Here is a 21,000-nt window from a genome sequence, read left to right as displayed (position 1 = left end):
GAGAGGACCTGAGTTCAGTTCTCAGCACCTGTATGACGGCACCAGGCATGCACCAAGGTGCACAGAGGAAGAACTAAGTGTTTTCTATGTTATTAGCTTAGGTAAAATAAGTGCTGTCGTTGAGATACCTTCTGGCCCAGTAGGCAACCCTTCTGAGGCAACCTTTCCGCCTGGTTGGAATTCAACCCAGCTTCCTTCCCCCTGTTCCCCCTCCAGCCTCTATGTTTGGTTAAATTGTTCTGGGCCAAGTTGCCGCATTGTAGGAAACCAGAAACAAGCATTGAGCCTCTTGCCCCAAACGTGGCTTGGTTTTAAAGTGTGTTCATTGGAGTCGGGGAGCTAATGTGGACCCTTCAGTCATACTGCTGAGACTTCATTCGACTCCTGCTCTGCCACCTTAAACGGAATGGCTTTTCAGTGCCTCTCCTTACGGCCCTTGAGACAGGAATGATTGTATCAGGATTTTTTGGAAGTTGGAGAACAGATACCATTGTTTTTTTTTGTTGTTTTTTTTTTTTGTTGTTGTTTTTTTTTTTTTTTTTTTTTTTAGGGCTGGGGACCGAACCCAGGACCTTGTGCTTCCTAGGTAAGTGCTCTACTACTGAGCCAAATCCCCAACCCCAGATACCATTGTTTTAAGTGGGAACCATTGCTGGTTTCTGTTTTACAGCAGCCTTGTGTGTAAAGCTCTGTGTGTTCTCTCCAGGTCCCCCTGATGCCAGCATCTATGTTGAGCCCATCACCGAGGAACGGGCAGCAAAGACTCTGTACCGCATTGAACTACTGAGGAAAGTCCGTGAGCAGGTGCTCACGTGTCCTCAACTGCATGAGCGCCTCCAGCTTTGCAGGCCCAGCCTCTACCTCCCAGTCTGGTGGGAATGTGGGAAACATGATCGAGACCTACTTATTGGCACCGCCAAACATGGGCTCAACCGCACTGACTATTACATCATGAATGACCCCCAGCTGTCCTTCCTAGATGCCTATAGAAACTATGCCCAACACAAAAGAACCGACACCCAGGCTCCTGGAAGTCTCTGTTGCCTTTACCAGGGCAATTCTAAACTATACGAGTCTCTTACGTATACGCCAATGAGTAGGACTTCAGAGTCTCTTGAAAGTGAACCAGAGAATCTGGTGAAGATGGACAGCAGGGATGACCATCTCTGCCTGCCTGAGGCTGCCCTGCCTGACATAACCTGTGAAAACTTTGTTTCCAAAGTTCAGGAAGTCATCTCTCTGGACCATGATGAAAGCTTGCTGCCGGAGTCTTTGGAGAACATGATGTATGGCAAGACAGGACTCAGCCAGGAGCCACGATCTTTTCAGGAGGCCCCAAGTACCAACATGCAGTCCAGAAAAAAGACTGTCACCGTCTCAGCCAGCAGAGACGAGAGCTGCCAGCTTCCTGGTATTGAGGCAGAAATTACTTCAGCTTCCTCTCTCATGAGCAGCTTAGAAGCAGGAGTGGCTAAGATGAATATTAAAAATGGAAAGCATTTGTTGGTATCGATCTCAGAAGAAGGGGAGCCCTGCTGCAGCGAGACAGGACGGAGCCCTGAAAGCAGAGGCCGCCTGGAGGCCAGATGCTTAGCTTCCCCTACCTTAGATACAGGGCACGAAAGTGGGTTTGTAGATCTGTGCAGCCTTAGTGTCTATGACTCCAAAAGAAACTTCTCATCAGATCAGCAATTAATTGATTTATTAGAAAACAAGAGTTTAGAAAACAAGTTGATTTTGAATCAGAGTGATGAGGAAGAGGAAGAAAATGAGAACGAAACCTTAGCCATAGTAGCAAGCACCACAGAAAAGCCAGAGGTCTTAGATTTCACCAAGCCCACTGCAAGCATCCCAAGGGGAAAGAACCTCAGCTTCCACCAAGATGAAGCCAAGAAAGGAAGGCTGGAGGTGGGAAGCAAGACTCCTGGGCCACAGAGGGTCTTTCCTCCCTCAGCCAGTCAGTGCCACTGCAAACACATTGAAAGGTGGGCACATAGCCTGGGGAGCGAGGAACCTGAAGGAGAGAAACCCAAGGCTTACGAGCCAGACCCGTACAGAAGCCAAGCCAATCATACCACAGTAGAAGGTGAGCCTGCTATTATTCCAACAGAGCCATTTAAACTGAAGCATGAGCTTTTAAAAGAACCGTGGAAAGAAAGTTCAGAGGGGGGGAAGAGTTTCTCCATGTATGTTCCCGAGGGAAGTGAACCCAAATCAGAAGAAATGGATTTTGAGAATAAAGATGATTATGAGAAGGATGGAGCCTGCCACAGTCAAGGTACAGTATGCATAGCTGTGTACGTGTGATGGGAAGAGGGATGCTGGCAGAGCCACAGTCGCTAGTTCTAACTCCTAAAGTGGGCCTACCCACCCCCACCATGTGGGTAAACCCAAGAGGTACAGACAAGGTCTTGATCTGTAAATTCAGCAGAGTAGTTCAGCTGAGTCACCCAGAGAACTGGGGTGACTGTGGACAGTCAGTGCCTGCACTGCCTCAGCCATATTACCTAGAGGGACTGTGCTTACGTGCAGAGGATGCAAACGGGCACAGGGAAACGCTTTGTACCTACACTCCTGCACTGAGCTAGCTGAAGTAGAGCAGCTTTGGTAAGAGACCTGCAACTAATACAGGTGCATTAATTTGCAGGAACTCCAAAAATACAAGTCAAGTTGGCCTTGTTGAGGTGAGCATAGAAAGCAGTTGTTGGTGTTATCGTCAAAACCCTGTGCTTTATGTCAGGGCGTTTGTGTTAGGTTTTTTTTAGAACTGAACACGAATAAAAATAACAGTTGCAAACAACTGAAAACGTAGATTTGGTCTTTTTAAATAGGGAAGCCTTAAATGGGAAATCAGGAGGAGTTTCAAGCCTGGTGTGGTGACATAAACCTTTAATCTCAGCATTCAGGAGACAGTGGTAGGTGGATCCCTTGAGTTTAAAACCAGCCAGTACAGTGAGACCCTCCCTCAAGAAAAGAAAAAAATCTGGGTGACCTGAAATTCTTCATACTTTGTAGGAACATACATACATACCGTGAGGTGGGAGGTCCAGGAGGATGTGTGAGGATGAGCAAAGTAGATGGTTTCTTCTTGCCATTATCTGGCCCTGAGCCTGGTACACCAGGAGTGAGACAGGAATGGCCTTTATTAAGTGGGAGAGAGAAAAGCCTGACCATCTTGGGTCATATAGATTCTTTTTGTTTTTTTAATTTTTATTTGTGTTTTGTATATGTGTTCTTGCACTGAACCTAGTTCAGTTAGACCGGCTAGCCAGTGAGCCCCTGGGATTAGCCTGTCTCTACAGATTTCCCAGCACTGGTGTTAGGCCAGCATGCCCAGCTTTTGTGGTTTCTGGGGATCCAAGTACAGGCCCTCCTGCTTGCATAGTTAACCCCACAGTTGTCTATCCCCTGACCTATCTCCCCAACCCGTATTGCCATTTTTTACAAATTTCTACCTTTAGTTTTTAATCACTAATTAATAACTAATGGTACTGAACCCAAGTTAAAATGTACATAGTAGCTACAGTAAGAACTTGGAAACTGAACTGAAAATAACTTGATGGACTTGGGACCAAGCCAGGCTAGGAGGACCTGTCTGTAAGTAACCATGCTCCTGGATTCCTTTTAACCTGAGACAACACAGATCATGCCGTGTATCAAATTATAAGACTCACATCACTTTTTGGCCCCTGTTGTGGTAAATAAATAAATCACCAAAAAGATGGGTACTAGAAATGCAGACAAATGAGCCCGAGGTAAATGTGAGTTAGAGGAAAACGATCCTCCTTTCTGTGGTGGGGGCGGTGAGGCTGCCAACTCTGTGATTAGGAGAAGTGCTGGCACCGATGCACACCACAGAGCAGCACCCACAGAGATGTGGGAGAAGTAGTGCAGGTAGGTTAGCCCACCCTGGAAATGAGAAAACCTGAAGTCCTGAGAGAACAGTAGCTTACTAATGCTCTTTAAGGGTTGTCCCCCTGCTTCAGACCTCTCACTGCTGCTTCCATTAACTCCAGAGCAGAAGCCAGTTCTAGGTCATGATTTACAGGCCTCAGGATAACCAGGTGATCCCTGCTCCTGGCTGTCTTGGTTCCTTATCGTGCCCTGCCCTTCCACAGCCATCCCCGTTAATTAACCTACTTTGAACAAGCCTTCCCTTCATTCCCTGTCAGCACATCATGTTTTCCTCTCTTTGGATGTTTTTAGCCTGGGTATGGGGGCCGACACAGGCTCTTACTCTGTAGATGTGTCTAGCCTCAGAGTCCCAGCCTTTCTTCCTCTGCTTCTGGCATAGTGGGATTATTTGTGAGAGCCACCTTGCTGTGGGTGTTTGCTCCCTGTACAGCACTGCAACAGTCTAGCTGTTCCTTTATGTGGTTTCCTCTCTCCCCTGTGAAGCAGGGAGAACATTACAAGCTCAGACTCCAGCTAGCTGTCTTGTTTATTCCTAAATCCACCAGCCCTAGCAAGACTGCTCATAGGAAAGAGCTTCTGTTGGCTCCCTGGGAGACTCATTTCACAGTGGGAAGTAACACACATCCCTTGTCTGAGAAAAGGGATAGAGAAAAGTCTGAGTTTCCACCTGGAACATTTTACTACCCTCTACTTATTCTCTGTCATTACTTATTAGGTCTTTGAGATTCCAGACCACAAAAAAATTAACTTTCACCTTGCCTAGCATGATGGCACACTCTTTTAATCCCACCACCGAGGAGACAGAGACAGGTAGAGCCTTAATTTTAAAACCAACCTGGTCTACACAGTGAGTTCCAGGCCAGCCAGGGCTGCATAATGAGACCTTGCTCTAAAAAATGTGCGTAAATGCGTGCGTGCGTGCGTGCGTGCGTGCGTGCGTGCGTGCGTGCGTGATGCGTGTGTGTGTGTGTGTGTGTGTGTCTTTGACCTTAAGGTAAAGCTCAGGCTCATTTGCTTCACTTTTTACATGAATCCTGACTCCTTAATATCATCCTATTGGTTTACCACACTTCATTCCTCTTTTTAACTGTCAAAATAGTGTTTAGTGTCTTGTTTTCTAAGCTAGCAAGGAATGTTTAGGTAATCTTAGATATCTCAGTGACCCTAGCAGGATCTGCCTCTGGTTTAACTAATTTAAAATAAATCAGAACTGAGTAGACTAAGTAAAGACAGTTTTACATGTCAGGACCCTCAGGTCACTAGCCTTTCCCAACCATCTAGTTGTTTGTTTGTTTTTAACCTGTCTTTGCAGACTACCCAGGCAAATACTCTGAGGAGGAGAGTAAGAGTTCGGCATCAGGCATTGCAGGAGACCTTGGGGAAGAGGCACAGGAAGTGCGGGCTCCCACCATTGCTCAGCTCCTGCAGGAAAAAACCCTCTATTCCTTCTCAGAATGGCCAAAGGTATCTCCCAGAGCTTGCATCCTCCACTCGCGCCATTCCCAGCTTTGATTCCTTTGCATTAAACCTTACAAAATGCTTCTGCTGGACAAGCTTAGCTGTATACACGTGGACATTAAGGTGATACACTAAGGGGAAAAGGCATACTATTCACCAGATTACTTAGACAATAAGAGGAAAATGGCAAGTTGCCCCTGGTCGTAGCACTGAAGATTTATTCTTTATTGCCCAGATTATGACATTTATAGATTGTGTAGCGAGTGTCTGAACACTCCTTTCTATTCAGCAAATTGTGAAAAATTTAGCCCCTGCTCTCAGGGACTTTGCAGACTTGGGTAACTTGAAACTGATTTCTAAGTCCTGCTATTCTTTTCCCCAGGACCGTGTGATAATTAACCGCCTAGATAATATTTGCCATGTGGTGTTAAAGGGGAAGTGGCCCTGCAGCCACCAGTACGAGCCCTCAGGTACACTGCCCACGCCAGTGTTATCCAGCAGTGCAGGTTCTCGAAGCAGCCTCTCAGAGCCAGAAGCAACCGAACACAGCTTCAGCAATGGTGCAGCATTGGCAGCCCAGATCCAAAAGGTGAGGTTATGGCTGGTATGGGCTACCTATGAGAACAGCAGCAACATCCCATGTTTCCGTTGAGTCATTTATTCAACAAGTGTTTGGGGGTTTTGGTTTAGTTTTTCAGTCAGGTAGTTAGTATTAATTATGACTCTGGACCTTATTCTGTAGACTGTGGAAAACTATTAAAAGTTTTGATATAAACCAGTGGGGTTGGGTAGTTTGATGGTGCACACTTTTAATCCCAGCGCTCAGAGGGCAGAGGCAGGCAGATCTCTATGAGTTGGAAGCCAGCCTAGTCTAAGGAGTTGAGTTCCAGGACAGCCAGGGCTACACAAAAAGAAACCCTGTCTCATGGAGGAAAAGTGTTTTTAAAAAGAGTTTTGGTACAAAGAAGTAAAAGCAGGGTTTTATTCCTAAACTAGAGCCTGCAGGTTGTCAGGGGAAGCAAAGAAAGAAAGAAAGAAAAAAAAAAAAAAGACATGCCAGATAAGAATGCTGCAGAGAAAACATTGTAGGCTACAGAATAGAAGAAGAAAAAGCAATAAACTGTGACTTGGGGAGAGAATGGGGTCTTTAAGTCCTTAGAAGACAGATACCAATTATGAAATCAGAGCAGAAAGGGGTGTTTATATGGAAGGAAGGTGAGCGATTAGAAGTTATTCGCACACTGAATCTGACTTGACTGCACTTTAGACGCAGCCAGAAACCTTGAAAAACTGCTGGCTCTGATTCTCTTGGTCTGGTGTAGCTCAGAGACTGAGTTGTTTCGTTTTGTTTGAACTTCCCAAATGATTCTGATGTGTAGCTGAGGCTAAGAATCCCTGGGCTTATGCTTGCAACTACAGGTAAAGTCTGGAAGCCTGTAAAAAATGTAGACTCACCAGAGTAGAGTCTAGGTCTAATAAGCCATCTGGTGCTTTAGCACTAGCATTTGAGGACCCTTGTGGTCACAGAGAAGAGCAGGGAATAACGTAAGGCCTGGAGAAATGAGACCTGGAGAAGGAGCTGGTGTTTGGCCACAGAAGTTATATTCAAATTTCTTGCCATGTGTGTTCACAGGAGAGCTTCTTAGCCCCAGTATTCACAAAAGATGAACAAAAGCACAGACGTCCCTATGAGTTTGAGGTGGAAAGGGATGCCAAAGCTCGGAGCCTAGAAGAATACTCTGCCAGCCATGGGCGTCCCCCCATTGTCCTCAATGGCTGGCATGGGGAGTCAGCTATAGACCTCTCCTGCTCATCAGAGGGGTCTCCAGGAGCCACATCTCCTTTCCCAGTAAGTGCCAGCACCCCTAAGATTGGTGCTATCAGCTCACTTCAAGGAGCCCTCGGTATGGACTTGTCTGGAATTCTGCAAGCTGGCCTAATCCACCCAGTAACTGGACAGATCGTCAATGGAAGCCTCAGGAGGGATGATGCTGCCATGAGAAGGCGAAGAGGGAGACGAAAACATATTGAAGGAGGGATGGACCTCATCTTTCTGAAGGAGCAAACACTTCAGGCTGGAATCTTGGTGAGTATATGAGGCCACAAGTTAAAACCATTCTACGTTGAGAAATTTATTTCTCAGACATCAAGTATTTCATTTTTAAGTTTTGTTCTTGTTTTCTGTCATTATGAAATGTCCTCCATCTTTTCTAGAATAGATGATAGTAACGCATTGGTGACCCTTAATGCATACAGCCTGGAAAAGTGAACCAAAGGGTCTTATTTCAAATAAAAGCAACCCAAATCCTACAGTGAGTGCTTCAAAAGAGAGCCACCGGCATGAGAATAAGCAAGGCCAGGTGACAGGCAGCATTCCTCGGTCACAGCAAGGCTCTCCAGGAGCTGAGGTGTGGGAGATGGAAGGCTGATCTTGGCTTTGATCTGACACTGATAAGGGGCACACCGACAAGCCGACAAGCTGTATTCTGGTCCTACAGCATCTAAGGCAACTGCTGTGAGGACTCACAGAAGCAGTGCATTCTTAACTAATGAAGGTCATTATGAGCCATAGAGGAGGTTGGGGAAAATCTTCTTTAGACTTTGTTTAGTGCCTGATGTTGTGTTTTGAGTTTGGGTATTTTTTAAAACCTTGAAAAATAAAAATATAAAAATATTTCATAGGGTATTTTTTAAATGCATAATAACAGTTTTTCCTGAGTACCTGCTGTGTACCAAGTACTGTGTTCAGAGATTTTCATAATTAGAGCCTCACAACTCTATAAAAAAAAATGACGACTTGAAGTTTAAAAGCTTTTAAAAATGACCCTCAGTTGATCAGCTGCCACGGTACAGCAGGAAGCCAGACCGAGAGCTTCGTTCTCTAGCACTAAGGACATGAGTGCAGACCTGTGCTATTTGGCTGTGTCTTCCTCTCAGGTTTTACATATAATGTGAGAGGTGGAAGAGGCATATCTTCTTCTCTGTCTAGTTCTGTAGACTAATTTTACTGTTTGTTTAGTCTTGTGTTTTCATCTTAACAGTGTGGCATTTACATTCTAACCTTTTTTTAGGTGGGCAGGGGTGGTGGAATCTCAGTATTGCTCAGGCTTGTCTCAAGTTTGTGGACTCAAACTTCCGACCTTAGTCACTTAGTCAGTGGGACCCCACATTTGCCAGTTCTGATTTCACTGGTCTGGGGTAGAAGTGTGTGTGCGTGTGTGATTCTTCAGGTAGCATCCACTGTTTGGTTTTTTGAGATGGATCTCTCACTGGCCTGGAAGCTTACCAGTTAGGCCAAGCTGGCTGAGCCCTGAGCTCAGGGATCCACCAGTTTCCACCTTCCCAGCTTTGGCCTTACAAGCACGTGCTGCCACCTAGGGTTTGGTTTTGTTTTTAAGTCTTGGGTTTTGGTGAAGTTTAGATTTACTTATTCTTGTTTTATCTATATGAGTTTTAGCTAAATGTGTATATATGTACCACATGTATGCCTGGCCCACAGAGTCCAGAAGAAGGCATCAGATCCCCTGGAACTGAAGTTACAGATAGTTCCACACCAGCATGTAGGTTTGAGAAAAATACCCAGTGCTCTTAACCACTGAGCCATCTTTCCTGTTCCATCTGGCTTGTTCCCCACTTTTTCAAAAAAAAAAAGGGACATGATTTCCTGGGACTGTACTTGGTCTTCGTGTGCACAAGTTGAGCTCTGTACTTACTGAACCACCTCCCCAGCTGCCTTCATGCTGAGAGCAAGCTCCCTCCCCACTGTTAAAGGCTCATGGAAAGACCCAAGCAGTGATTTCCCTCTAGTGCTCATTGTACTCCAAAGGAGTGACCAGTAGGAAAAAAATATCTTTCTTTTTCTCCTGGATAATTTTTTAATTTGTGGAGGCAAGCACTGTTAGCACCGTTGTTTGTTTTGGTGATGCTGAGCTGAGGGAGACGCAGTCAAGCCACAGGGGAGGAACAGGTGAGTAAACCCCAGCATGACATTTTCTGGGATGTGAGGAATCTGAACAGAATGCTAGACCAAGGAGGCAGTGCCGGGACAGTGAGAGGCGATGACAAAGGGATGGAAATTAGGACGGTGGTCAGGCCTGCCGAGTAGACAGGGTAGTGGGCAGTCAGGGTGAGTACCTAGCATGTGTAAAAGTAGTTGGTGGTACGGTGGGTTGAAATCCAAACGCCCAGTGGTGAGGATCAAGTGGGAACAGCTGGAAAAGTCCAGTACCCCATGCTCTACCGTAGCCCTGTGACTGGTGTGAGCAAGGCGTGTGTTTCAGGAACTCACTTGATCTTGCCATCACGATTTCTCATTTTTGTCTTAATCCAGGAAGTCCATGAAGACGCAGGACAGACTACCCTGAACACCACACACCCTGAAGGGCCAGGAGCTGCTTCCTCAGCTTCTGAGCCAGCAGCAGCAGCCAGCAGCCAGGCTGAGAAGGCTGTTCCCAGCAAGAGCCTACTGGACTGGCTGCGGCAGCAGGCTGACTACTCCTTGGATGTTCCTGGCTTTGGGGCAGTAAGTGTTGGGGTTGCTATCCCGACCACTGTTAGCTCACTGCTCACTTGGGACAGTTGACACAAACTAGAAGGTGGAAGCTATTTGGAAGAAATCTGTTGACTGACAGCTTCATATTAAGGATTTTTTTTTTGGTTTTGGTTTTTAACGTTTAAATCCTAGCTAAATTTTCCAATAATAGAAATCGCAAAAGTTACAAGAACAGACTCAAGTTTACCCCCTTCCTCAGTATCTCCCCAGAAATGACACACAGCACAGAATCTTAAGTTCACAAAGAAGTCCTTAGGTTGTGTAAGCTCTGCCACTTGATGAAAGTTTCTCCTAGCTACTTTATTGGTACTTCTGAGGGGCTCTGTGCTTCTAACTGCTCTGCTGAGATTCTCATTCAAGTCACCTGATGCCTTTGCTCTGCGTTCTCCCAGTTAGGAGCCCATAAGACAGCTCCTGAGCACTGGTGTTCAGTCTCGGTTCTTCTTTTCTTACTTGCTCATGTGCTCATTCCCACCCCGTCTGACTCATAAGATACACAGATAGAGCGTGTACAGGACGGAGACACTCACACAAGACCCGCAGAACCAGCTAGTCAGGTGCCCGGGAGCTGGGAAGTCAGCTCCAGGGCCAGCCAGGGCACGGGGCCTGCACAGCTTGTTTCCCAGCCTGCGTAAGAGTCCTGACACCTCAAGGAGAGACTAAGTGAAGGCTGGTGTTACATATCTGTGTAAAGTGCCATTATTGAGAAAAGAACAAGACCAACTGAAAAGCTCCACCATACCAGACTGTGGCAGGATGCTCTGTAACATTCTTCTCCATTAACCTCCTAGAGTTTTTCAGACAAACCCAAGCAGAGGAGACCACGCTGCAAAGAACCTGGAAAATTAGACATCGGCTCTCTAGGTGGAGAGGAGAGGGTTCCTGCTGTCCCCAAGGAGCCAGGACTGAGGGTAGGAAGAGGGTCGTGGGTGTGGGAACAAGGGGATCATCTTGATGGTGCCATGCCTTGCACACTTGGGAGAAAGCCCCGCTGAGCAGTGGGGGCTGGATGACATTTTCCCACAGGACAAGAGGCCAGCACAGAAAGCTTAAACCACAGTAAGTGCCACAGGCCTGTGCAACAGCTACGTGTCCTCTGAGGTCATGTTTTCCATCCTCACCCCCTAAACAGTGGGTTAAACCTGTTCATACGGTCACACAGGATCAGTCCTTAGCTCTACACAGCAGTCTCTGTTTCCAGGCTAATAGATGCCATGGAGGAACCCTCCATGTCTGACCTACGTTGTTAGTGACCATTTAAATACGATGTTCTTCCTAGTGCTGCTGCACTGGCAGTGGAGAAGAGCTGACTCTAAGCGTTGCTCTTTTCCTATTATAGAAGCTAAGACTGGAGCCAGCTTCAAAGACATCCACAGAATACTCGGAGTCTAACGAAGCTGAGTTAATTATAGTTTACAGATGGATACAAACTTGGAATAGAAAAGTCCTAACCTCTAGGGGGCAGCAGTGACATTTCCCATTTGCCAGTGGGCCCACTGCATATCATGAACATTTTATCTCTTAGTGCATCCCAGAGAGGAGCTTCTAGAAATTTCCTGTAGAGGCATTTGCTCTTCCCCAGCTTTTCCATAAATGCAAGCTCTCCTGGACACTCCTCAGCTCTCCAGTCAGCTACAGCATTACAGCATCACAGCATCAGCTTCCTAGGTGGGATCACCGCTGGGCTTTCTTATCTCAGCTGCAAACACTACCCACTCTAGTCACTCTTCTTGGCAGAAAGGAGTTGTCGCTGACTTTTGTCACTCACCAAGCATCTCCATGAACAACTGCCTTCATTTGTATGTGCTGCCACCACTACCTCAAGGCTGGCCTGGTCAGTCCCTCAAATCTGTCACATTGAAAGGTCATCCTTCCTACCTTACATCTTCCTTTCCTTGCTCTGGGGAAGACTGTTCTTACCATGTGTTACAGCTGCTTCTGTTTCTATCCCACCTACACTTGCCCAGTCTTCCCCTGGGCCTCAGCATGCAGTCAGTGTCTTGAGAAAGGTCAGGGAAGTTCCTGTCCTGTTGCAATCCCTGAGTTGTTGGTTTGCAGACATGCCATTGGCCTTCTTGTTTCTTTCTACATTCCCAGCGATTTCCTTCATATTCCCTGAAAATTAATGCTCATTACTCCTTTACAAGCACTGACACTTTGCCAGCAAACCCATCAGCCAACCTCATCTCTGTGTCGCATCTCCTTCCTTTATGAAATCTCATTCCCTGCCTGAGGTTCCTGTTCTACACTGAGGCGAGAATAGGAAGCTTTTGTCTGCCCAGCCCCAGGGCTGCTCAGTCTTCCCAGCACGTAGGTGGGCAGTGGTCCTCCATAGCTCTGCCAGGGCTCTGCCTCTTCTCTCCCAAAGGGACTCTTAAACTATTCAAGTGGGTGTGCCAAAAGCTTAGAGACAACACAAACTGATTTCCCATAGTTCTCAAGGCTCAGAAACTGAAGGTTGAATATCTAGTGAAGGTCCAGTATTCATAACCATCTTGCTGCATTCTCACATGGGGACTGACAAATACGCTCTCTGGGATATCTTAGGGGGCTCTAACCCGTTCATAAGGAGTTGCTCCCCATGAGCTCATTACCATGAAGCCCTCACTATCCCTACCTTTGGGAGTGGGATTTCAATACATTTTATATATTTATTTATATATAACAACATTTTAAGTCCAAGTCAGAAACCCTGCCCCTTGTAAAAATAGATTAAAACCCACAAGGAGCTTGGTTTGAGCTCAGAGTCCAGCTATATATGCTGAGATTTATCTGCCTAAGGTCCATATAACTAATACCAAGGGCCTTGAGACCTAGCTTTGCTTATAAGTCGTATCTGTATACATGCATCTAGTGTAGAGAGATCTTCATTTTATTGCTGCAGATATGCTGTAACTATCTAGATACCACCACTGTCACACATGGGACACTCAGATTTACCAGTGATTCCAAATATGCCTGCAGACCTGGTATTGTCTGGCTTTGTGTTGTTTTGCTTTGGGGATTTCTAAACATTTTAGTTCCCAGGTCTCTTTTCACCCAGTTCTTGTTGGATAAGCCTTTGTAACAGTAGCAAAAATGACTTAGTCACTGTCCTGTTGCTCCTATCCAAGAAGGCGAGGGTTGGAATAATTGCCATCCTCTGTCGATGAGGCTGTTAGTGGGTTAAAATGCCACGCAGTCATCTGACGTGACACAGACAGAGCTCTTCTTGCTCCCCAAGTGCTCTCTCTAGGCCTCCTCTGGAAGAGGAAGCAGGTTTGCTCTCCAGGGTATAATTACCAGGATGGAGAGCTGCCAAAGCCTGATTTGGCTGCTGTGTGTGGTCGCAGTGCTGCTGGGAGGGGCACCTGTCTGTGGTGGGCAGCATCTGGGTGGCTGAAGCAGCCAGCCCTTCTCCACAGGAAGTGTTGAGGGCTGACTTCCTCTAACAGTGCTTTCTACACTGTACACAAATGGTTCTCTTCACCTGGGCTTTTCTGCTCTCTGCACCTGAGGAGAAAAGAGCTGTCCAACTCCCCATCGAGTTTTCGTTTCTCAGAGGACCCTGTGTGTATGCTTGCTCTATCTGCAACTCTTGGCCAGGGCTGGGAGAGGACGCTCTTAAATGGCCTGGAGCCTGAGGGGATATCACGTGCCAGGCCTTTTTCACCCTAGCAGAAAGACTTTGGAGTGGACTGTGCCTCACAGTGGACAGTCATGGAGGAGCTAGAGCGTGTGGAGCAAGGGAAGAAAACTCCCCAGCTCCTTGCCTGGCTCTCTGCCGTAGGCAGGCAGCAGAGAAGAGCCTCAGAGAAGCCATGGGATGCAGGCCTCAGAGAGAGAAGCCATGGGATGCAGGCCTCAGAGAGAGAAGCCATGGGATACAGGCCTCAGAGAAGCCATGGGATGCAGCTGTACTCAGCAAGTGAGGTGATTGACAAGCAAGGGACCAAGATGGCATGGTGTGCAGAGGCCCAGAGCAAGACGGTTGTGTCAGTGAGCTTAAGATCTAGCGGTAGACATCATTTTTTAGCTGGATCTCGTCCTTCAGTCCTTATTCTCTCTCTAGAAATAAGTAGCCAGGAGTTTATTTCTAGTGAATACCTCAAAACCAGAGTGAGCCCCTTGCCCTGTACACTGCAGAGAACCCATCCTGGCATACTGCCGGCGTGTGGCTCTGTCAGGAGGAGAGACGCGGCATGATGTAATGGGAAAGAGCCTGGTGCTCAGGGTTACCCGCCCAGCCCATGGTGCTCCTTGCCCCTCGGTTTTGGAAGGGAAGAACCCCTGCTGTAACTGTTGAAGAGGTTCCTTCTAGATCAGTGAGACTAAAGTAAGGCTTTTGAAAAGTTCTCTCAGCATTGGCATAATAAAGCTTTTTGTCTGTGATAACTCTGGGGTTTTTTGTTTGTTTTTTTTTCTCTTGAATAGTCTTTGGGAAAGTGAAGGACAAGTATAGCACTTCAAAAATAGCTTTCTGGGGACTCAAACACTTGAGTCATGTGTCCATGAGTTGTTGGTTTCTGTGACGTGACACTCACACCAACTGACAGTGAGCTGAGAGGAGGTGACACTCACACCGACTGACAGTGAGCTGAGAGGAGTTGAGAGACGGTGATGGGGCCCTCGGGTTGGCTACTGCGGTGGCGTTTCCATTGCTGCTCTTCCTGTCACCACTCATTCCCGAACAGCTTTTTCAGGGCTGACTACTCCCTGCGGGGAAATGTGCCTCCTGTGTGCTTCTCCTGGAGCCTGCCATGCCTGTTCTTACACCTCACTGAAAGCCTGAAACTAGTGTGACCAAAACCCATGGCTACCCTGCAAGAAGGGCTCTGTTGAGTGTTCTGTTTTTTAATAGTTCTGGGAGAGCAGAGTTAGGGAAAGCAGTGGGAAACACGAGCTATGAGTAGATTTCTGTAGCAGTCTCAGGAGCTAGATTCCTTACCTGCTCGAAACCCAGTCTCCAAGCCCAGATACACTTCATTTCTGAGGCTTCCCCTCCATGTTCTAAGGCCCAATACCCTAACAGTAGAGTTCCTCTGGCTCTGTGGTGTCTGTTAGTAAGACTTGCACCTCCCCTGTCTGCTCTGTTGAGGAGTGCAGTCAGAACACCGCCTCTGAGTCTCAGACAGGCAGCTGTAGTCCTGCTTCCCTGCAGATCCTTGCTGTGCACTCACTCTGCACTCTGAGGAGGAACCAGATCAGCTGGAGGAGATGCTGAACTCATCCACACAGGGGCAATGGCTGCAGCACACTGCCTTGGTGCTGTGTGCAATGGCACAAGACCTAGCACTGGCCCGCTGAGTACCCTGGTTCCGTGCTTGCTAGAACTGAAGGGACACTGTGAAAAGAACTACGGGGAGGAGATAAGGGCAGCGGGCCTCCCCTTTGTGTGCATGGGAAAGAACAGCCATCAACATGAGGTGCTTTCTCGTATCTCACCTGTGTGAGAAAGGGTGGAGGCTGCCCAACAACACAAGGTTGTAATCCTGGAGATCTGCAAACCTGATAAACCACACAGCAGGGATAGGAAGGACAGCAGAGAGATGTGCAGTAACCTATGTCCAGGGCTTGCAGGCAGCACAGAAAGAGATAGACAGGCAGAGACAGACAGACAGACAGACAGAGAAAGAGAGGAGACAGAGAGAATATCACCTTCTTGTGGAAGAAATGGGTTTCTCCTTTTACAGGAGGTAAAGCTATTAAAACTTCAGTAGCTTCTGTGACCTCTGCACAAGCAGACCCTGGTCTCTGCTGCAGCCTCCACCACCCTTCCCACTTGTCTTCCCTGCCTGTCACCCCATCAAGGCCATGTGCACAGCGTGCTCTGTGCTGTGATCCTGATAAAGCATGGTGGGGACAGGTCCATAGGTTTAGTGCTAGGTGACATTATGAGTCTTAGGAGCAGAAGTGCTAACTGTGGAGGTTTTTGCTAATTAAAAAAATTAGAGTGCCTTTAATCCCAACTCTCACAAGGCAGAGGCAGGCAGATCTCTGTGAGTTTAAGGCCAGAGTGAGTTCTAGTTATATAGAGAGACTATCTTTAAAACACACACACACACACACACACACACACACACACACACACACACACACACACTCTCACTTTTTTAAAAATCTAATAAAAGATTGGGGGTGGGGAAAACTCCAAAAAGAAGAAAGATATGGGACCTTTCTTAAGGGAAACTAGAGGGGTTGGGGATTTAGCTCAGTGGTAGAGTGCTTGCCTAGGAAGCGCAAGGCCCTGGGTTCGGTCCCCAGCTCCGAAAAAAAGAACCAAAAAAAAAAAAAAAAAAAAAAAGGGAAACTAGAGCCTTATTTACTCGAGTGGCATTGTTCAGCAGTGCTCAGGGTCCTTCATTTCTACAGGCTGTGTGCACACATCCTTTTCCATTTCAACTCAGAACTTCTAGGAATTCAGAGCACACTGGGCTGTGCCCTCATTAGCATCCCAAGTCCCAGTAAGTGCTCTGGGCAGAATGTTAAACGTGTCACTCTGGGGTGTAAGGCTCACAAATGGCTTCAGCTTGTGCCTTGTCTCTCTCTCTCTCTCTCTCTCTCTCTCTCCTCTCTCCCCCCCTCCCTCCCCTCCCTCCCCTCCCTCCCCCCTCTTCCCTCCCCCCCAACCAAAGCTGACCTATTCTAAGCTCACCGTCAGCTCTACTGTTCCCCAGTCTGCCTTTAAACTTGAGTGCATCTGACTCCAAAGCCCCACCTAGCACACTCTAGGTGCTCTGCTGTGTCAGTATAATTTTGTTGTGAGAAAGATAGCTGGAATGTTCAGTAAAGGGATTGTGGCCTTAAGAATCAAGACCCCAGGCACTGTCAGTGCTGGTCTCCCCTTCCCACCTCTTCCAGTTTCTCATACAGTGGCAAACGGCTCTTGCCAGTCAGTATTGGAAGCACTGTTTGATGAGAACAGGCATCTGGTTGCTCCCTTGCCACTAAGTGCTTTTAGCCTCTGAGAGGCAAAGCCCCTGGGCCTTTGGACAGGAGATACTGTCTTATACTAGAGCCCTGTGTGGGACTGGGGATAAGCTATACCAGGACACAGTTGCAGCCACCACTTGCCATCTGGTAATTTCAATATCCATTGTTTCTTTGTCCTTTTTCAGGGGTTTCTCCCAGAAAGCAAATTCAATCACACCCTAGCCGAACCTGTGCTTCGAGATGCAGGCCCCCGCAGGAGGGGGAGGCGGCCTCGGAATGAGCTCCTCAAAGCTCCAGCCATTGTAGCAGACTCTCCTTCTGGAATGGGACCACTGTTCATGAATGGGCTGATTGCAGGGATGGACCTGGTAGGATTGCAGAATGTGAGAAATATTCCAGGCATTCCTCTCACTGGGCTGGTGGGCTTCCCAGCTGGTTTTGCCACCATGCCTACTGGTGAAGACGTCAAAAACACCCTGAGCATGCTGCCTATGATGCTGCCAGGCATGGCCGCAGTGCCCCAGATGTTTGGTGTTGGCGGACTCCTCAACACACCCATGGCAACCACCTGCACGACCACTGCATCAGCGTCTCTCGCAAGCACAAAAAGTGGTGCCTCAGCCACTGAAAAAACTACAGAGGACGAGCTGAGTGGCCGTGATGTGAAAGCAGACACTCTGGTCGAAGATAAGCCTGGCCCTAGTCCATTTTCTGATCAGTCCGAACCCACAATAACTACAAGTAGTCCTGTGGCTTTCAACCCATTTCTCATCCCAGGAGTGTCTCCTGGACTCATCTACCCTTCCATGTTTCTCTCCCCTGGCATGGGCATGGCTCTGCCAGCCATGCAGCAGGGTAGACACTCAGAGATGGCCGGTCTAGAGACCCAGAAGAGGAAAAAGAAGAAAACAAAGGGGGACAACCCCATCCCAGAGCCTGCTTCTGCGTGTGAGAGGGAGCCAGGCAGTGATCAGAACTGCACCGAGTCCAGTGTCACTGTGTCCCCAGAGAGAGAACACGTGGCACAGGCCAGGGAAGAGGGGCTCAAAGACTCCAACGATGATACCAATTAGAACTTTTTCATTTAAGAAATTATTGTGACTTGTAAGTTTCTTATCCCATAAAGGTTTGTTACTTCCCTCACTTCCCCTTCATAAGAACCTGTGTTTTCATCAGTAATATTACCTACCTAATTTCCTGTCTGAGAACTATGGTAACATGTTAATAGTTGCAGGGTCTTGCCACTTCGTTAGATAAGTGTCACCTGCCTAGTCTAGGAGGCACAGAATTCTTTCTTTTATCCGGTTCATTCCAGCAATCACAGTTGATACAGTGCTTGGTGACATAACCCCTTCCCCTTCTCTTTCAAGTCCCACTCTCCTGAGGAAGAAATGGCAGAAGAAAACTGGCTAGGGATTCACTGTGGGGCCAAAGAGCAAAGACGAAAGTGAGCAACAGAATAAGAAGGACAGGTCAAGGAAACCAAAAGGCACACGATGGGAAGTGTCCGTGTGTACTTTCGTAGTTCAGGTGTCCCTATTTTATCATGGTCACTGAGTAGTTTAGTCTACAGCATGTAAACCAATGGCTCAAGTGCACAGACTGATGGCTTCTTTCAAAGAGGGACCTTCCAGGTAGTAATAGAGTTCCCCCTCTTAAGCAAGAAGAAATACTGGCCAGCTAGGCAGTATACCTGTCGTCTCTGCCGAATCTGAGACCCTTCAGCACCTCGAGTTACTGCAGCAGCTGGGAGGGCGCTGCTCAGGGCCCATGGGTGCTGCTGGCACTCACGTCCCCTCTTAAGAAACCTGCTGGACTTCATTTTGTGCTTTTTTCACCCAGAGCCAGGCCTTTTGGAGCCTAGGAAGGTAATCACTCAGCACTTGCTAGATTCTGCCGTCAGCCTAGCGTGTCAAAACACCATCTTTTACATTGCAACTGTGAAGTTTTGTCCCTCTCCATTTTCTCTCTACTCGGACTGTATCTTAGAGTTGGGCCCAAATTCCAAATTGTCAGTCAGGCAAGGTTCTGTTAGTCAGCAGCGTGCTCTCTCCAGCTCTGTGTTGAAAAACTGAGCAGAGAGAGCCCACTTGGCTGCGCTTCTGCTTCCAGGTTTCTTTCCCCTCACCCTCACATCATGTCCCTCCTGATGGTCTCCTCCGTGGACAGCTCCTGCTGAGACTTGAACCAGCCAAGCCCAGTTCTCTAGGGCACAGGCTCAGGGGCTGGACAGGTGGTGGGTGTCCCGAGTACCAGGTTCACTTCGGTGTCACAGTTGACTGTGTTTATTTTTACTGTTTCTGTTACAGTTTTGCTAATTTATCAGAAGGTCCGAAAGTTTGGCATGCTATTTCAGTTTGCATTATTTATTTATGATGATTTTTGTCATTGTCTTTTATACATTTGGGGTTATAAATTATGTAAATGTTAAAATGAGCATCTCAAAGAAGTCTGTTAAATTGTGACCGAAAAAAAAGCCAATCAGGTGTATTTTCAAAACAGAGAGTCCCAGTTTTATGAATCATAGATATAAACTAGAAATTCTATTACTGATCTATAAGAAAGAATCCAAGAACTGAATAAATGATATTTAATGGCGTCTTTGTAGTGTAGAAGGTCTGTGATGCTGATAACAGATTTCTTAGAAATGCTGTTCACTGTTGAACTAACATTCTGCTCAGTTCTGCCTCCAGTGGAAGCAGACAGGGCTTTTCAGCTGTTAAATCCTAAAAATCAATATAATTTATTTATGTAAAAGAAACACGCAATCAATATATTTTTGAACCTTTTAAGTACTAATTTTCTTTTTATCAAGTAGAAAAAAATGTATTTGCCCTAAATCCTTAAAATACAAATGCTATAAAAACTCCTGTATCTTGAAAGCCTTACTGCAAATGAGCATTATAGACACCCAGCAGAGTCTGCTCTTCTGTTGTCTCCTGTGTTGTTTCATGTGGAGAGCTCCTCTCCCAGCTCCCACTTAGACCTCCAAGTAGGTCACGGGGTTCAGTGTGGACCTGGCTTAACCACCAGCATGCGCACCCCTTGCTATATCTTACCAAACCTGTATGTTAGCTCTCGGGTGTTTAGGCTTCTGTTGACTGCTGTTGTGATACTGTTTGCAAAATGAACTTGACACTGTGGATTATTTGCTCTGTAAGGCATACGTGCTTCTTATGATTATTTTAACGTTCCGAGAGCAAAAGCCAAATTTAAACTCTCTTCAGCAAACTTGAGCCTCTTCATCTAATTCCATGTCACTCACAGCCATAACTTCCCTTGGTCATTCTTCACCCATGTCTCACGTAATAAATTGTCTGTGGTCTTGATCCTGGACTTAAAAAGGAGTTCAAAATTCAGATTTATATTAAGGATTTCACTAGCACTTGGATGTCTGGCTACCTGGGCATTTTATGAATGTATCCTGTATACCAGGAATCTACAGTCCTTCTAGGTGCCTGATTTCTGCTGGACAACATTCTTGGGAGCTGACCTGACCCACCTCTACTATCAGAACACAGATCAAATTGTGCCATGGAAAGGAGTTAGCAGTGTAGCCTCCCTCCAGGACCAGCCCAAAGGTTCTCCCTATAGATACTTCTTTAAACCCAACCCATACAGCACGTCTCACCAGAACCTGGAAACTCTAAAGGAGGTAGGCTGGTGTGGGTGGTGTGGCCCGTAAGGCACAAGAATACCTGGTCTCTTCTTAAGAACTTTGTTTCCCTGAGTATGGGAAGCAAGCACAGCTTCTTGGCTCCAGAAGGACTCCATGAGATGATCAGTGAGGCTGGAGGGAAAGGAATGGGCTTCAGTTAAGATGAAGCAGGACTCTAGCCCAGCCTCCCCTGTGGGTGGAGTTGCAATCTAGGAGCCCTCATGTAGACATGTAAGAGAATGAGGTATTGAGCGTCCAGCACAGCCCTTAGCCGTTATTTCTCACGGGAAGAAGTGCAGTCACCAGCGTAAGACCTCTAATGGGGGAACAGTGAATGGTTGCTGAGCATGATAATGTGAGTTTGATCTTCAGAAGCTGCCTTGTGGAAGGAGAGCCTCCTAAAAGTTGTCCTCTCACACGTGCACACATGCGTGTTTATACACACACACACACACACACACACACACACACACACAATGGCCTTTTAAATCTCTGATGGAGACTT

The 21,000-nt window shown here is 47.0% G+C and overlaps 1 protein-coding gene across 3 annotated transcripts in view; it reads left to right on the top strand.

The window, feature by feature from the left end:
- Chd6 (chromodomain helicase DNA binding protein 6) overlaps positions 1-20,171 on the top strand; it is a 113,660-nt gene extending 93,489 nt beyond the window's left edge. For all 3 annotated transcript variants that reach the window (XM_032904672.1, XM_032904670.1, XM_032904673.1), the window contains exons 30-36: positions 707-2,278; positions 5,228-5,379; positions 5,756-5,962; positions 7,007-7,459; positions 9,704-9,895; positions 10,717-10,836; positions 17,023-20,171. In XM_032904672.1, coding sequence (XP_032760563.1) covers positions 707-2,278; positions 5,228-5,379; positions 5,756-5,962; positions 7,007-7,459; positions 9,704-9,895; positions 10,717-10,836; positions 17,023-17,910 — 3,584 coding nt within the window. In that variant the 3' untranslated portion in view covers positions 17,911-20,171. The remainder of the gene's footprint in view (positions 1-706; positions 2,279-5,227; positions 5,380-5,755; positions 5,963-7,006; positions 7,460-9,703; positions 9,896-10,716; positions 10,837-17,022) is intronic.
- The last annotated feature ends 829 nt before the right edge of the window (positions 20,172-21,000 follow it).

This window comes from Rattus rattus, chromosome 5, assembly GCF_011064425.1.
Source record: "Rattus rattus isolate New Zealand chromosome 5, Rrattus_CSIRO_v1, whole genome shotgun sequence".
Lineage (NCBI taxonomy): Eukaryota > Metazoa > Chordata > Mammalia > Rodentia > Muridae > Rattus > Rattus rattus.
This window is presented reverse-complemented; position numbering and strand designations above follow the sequence as displayed.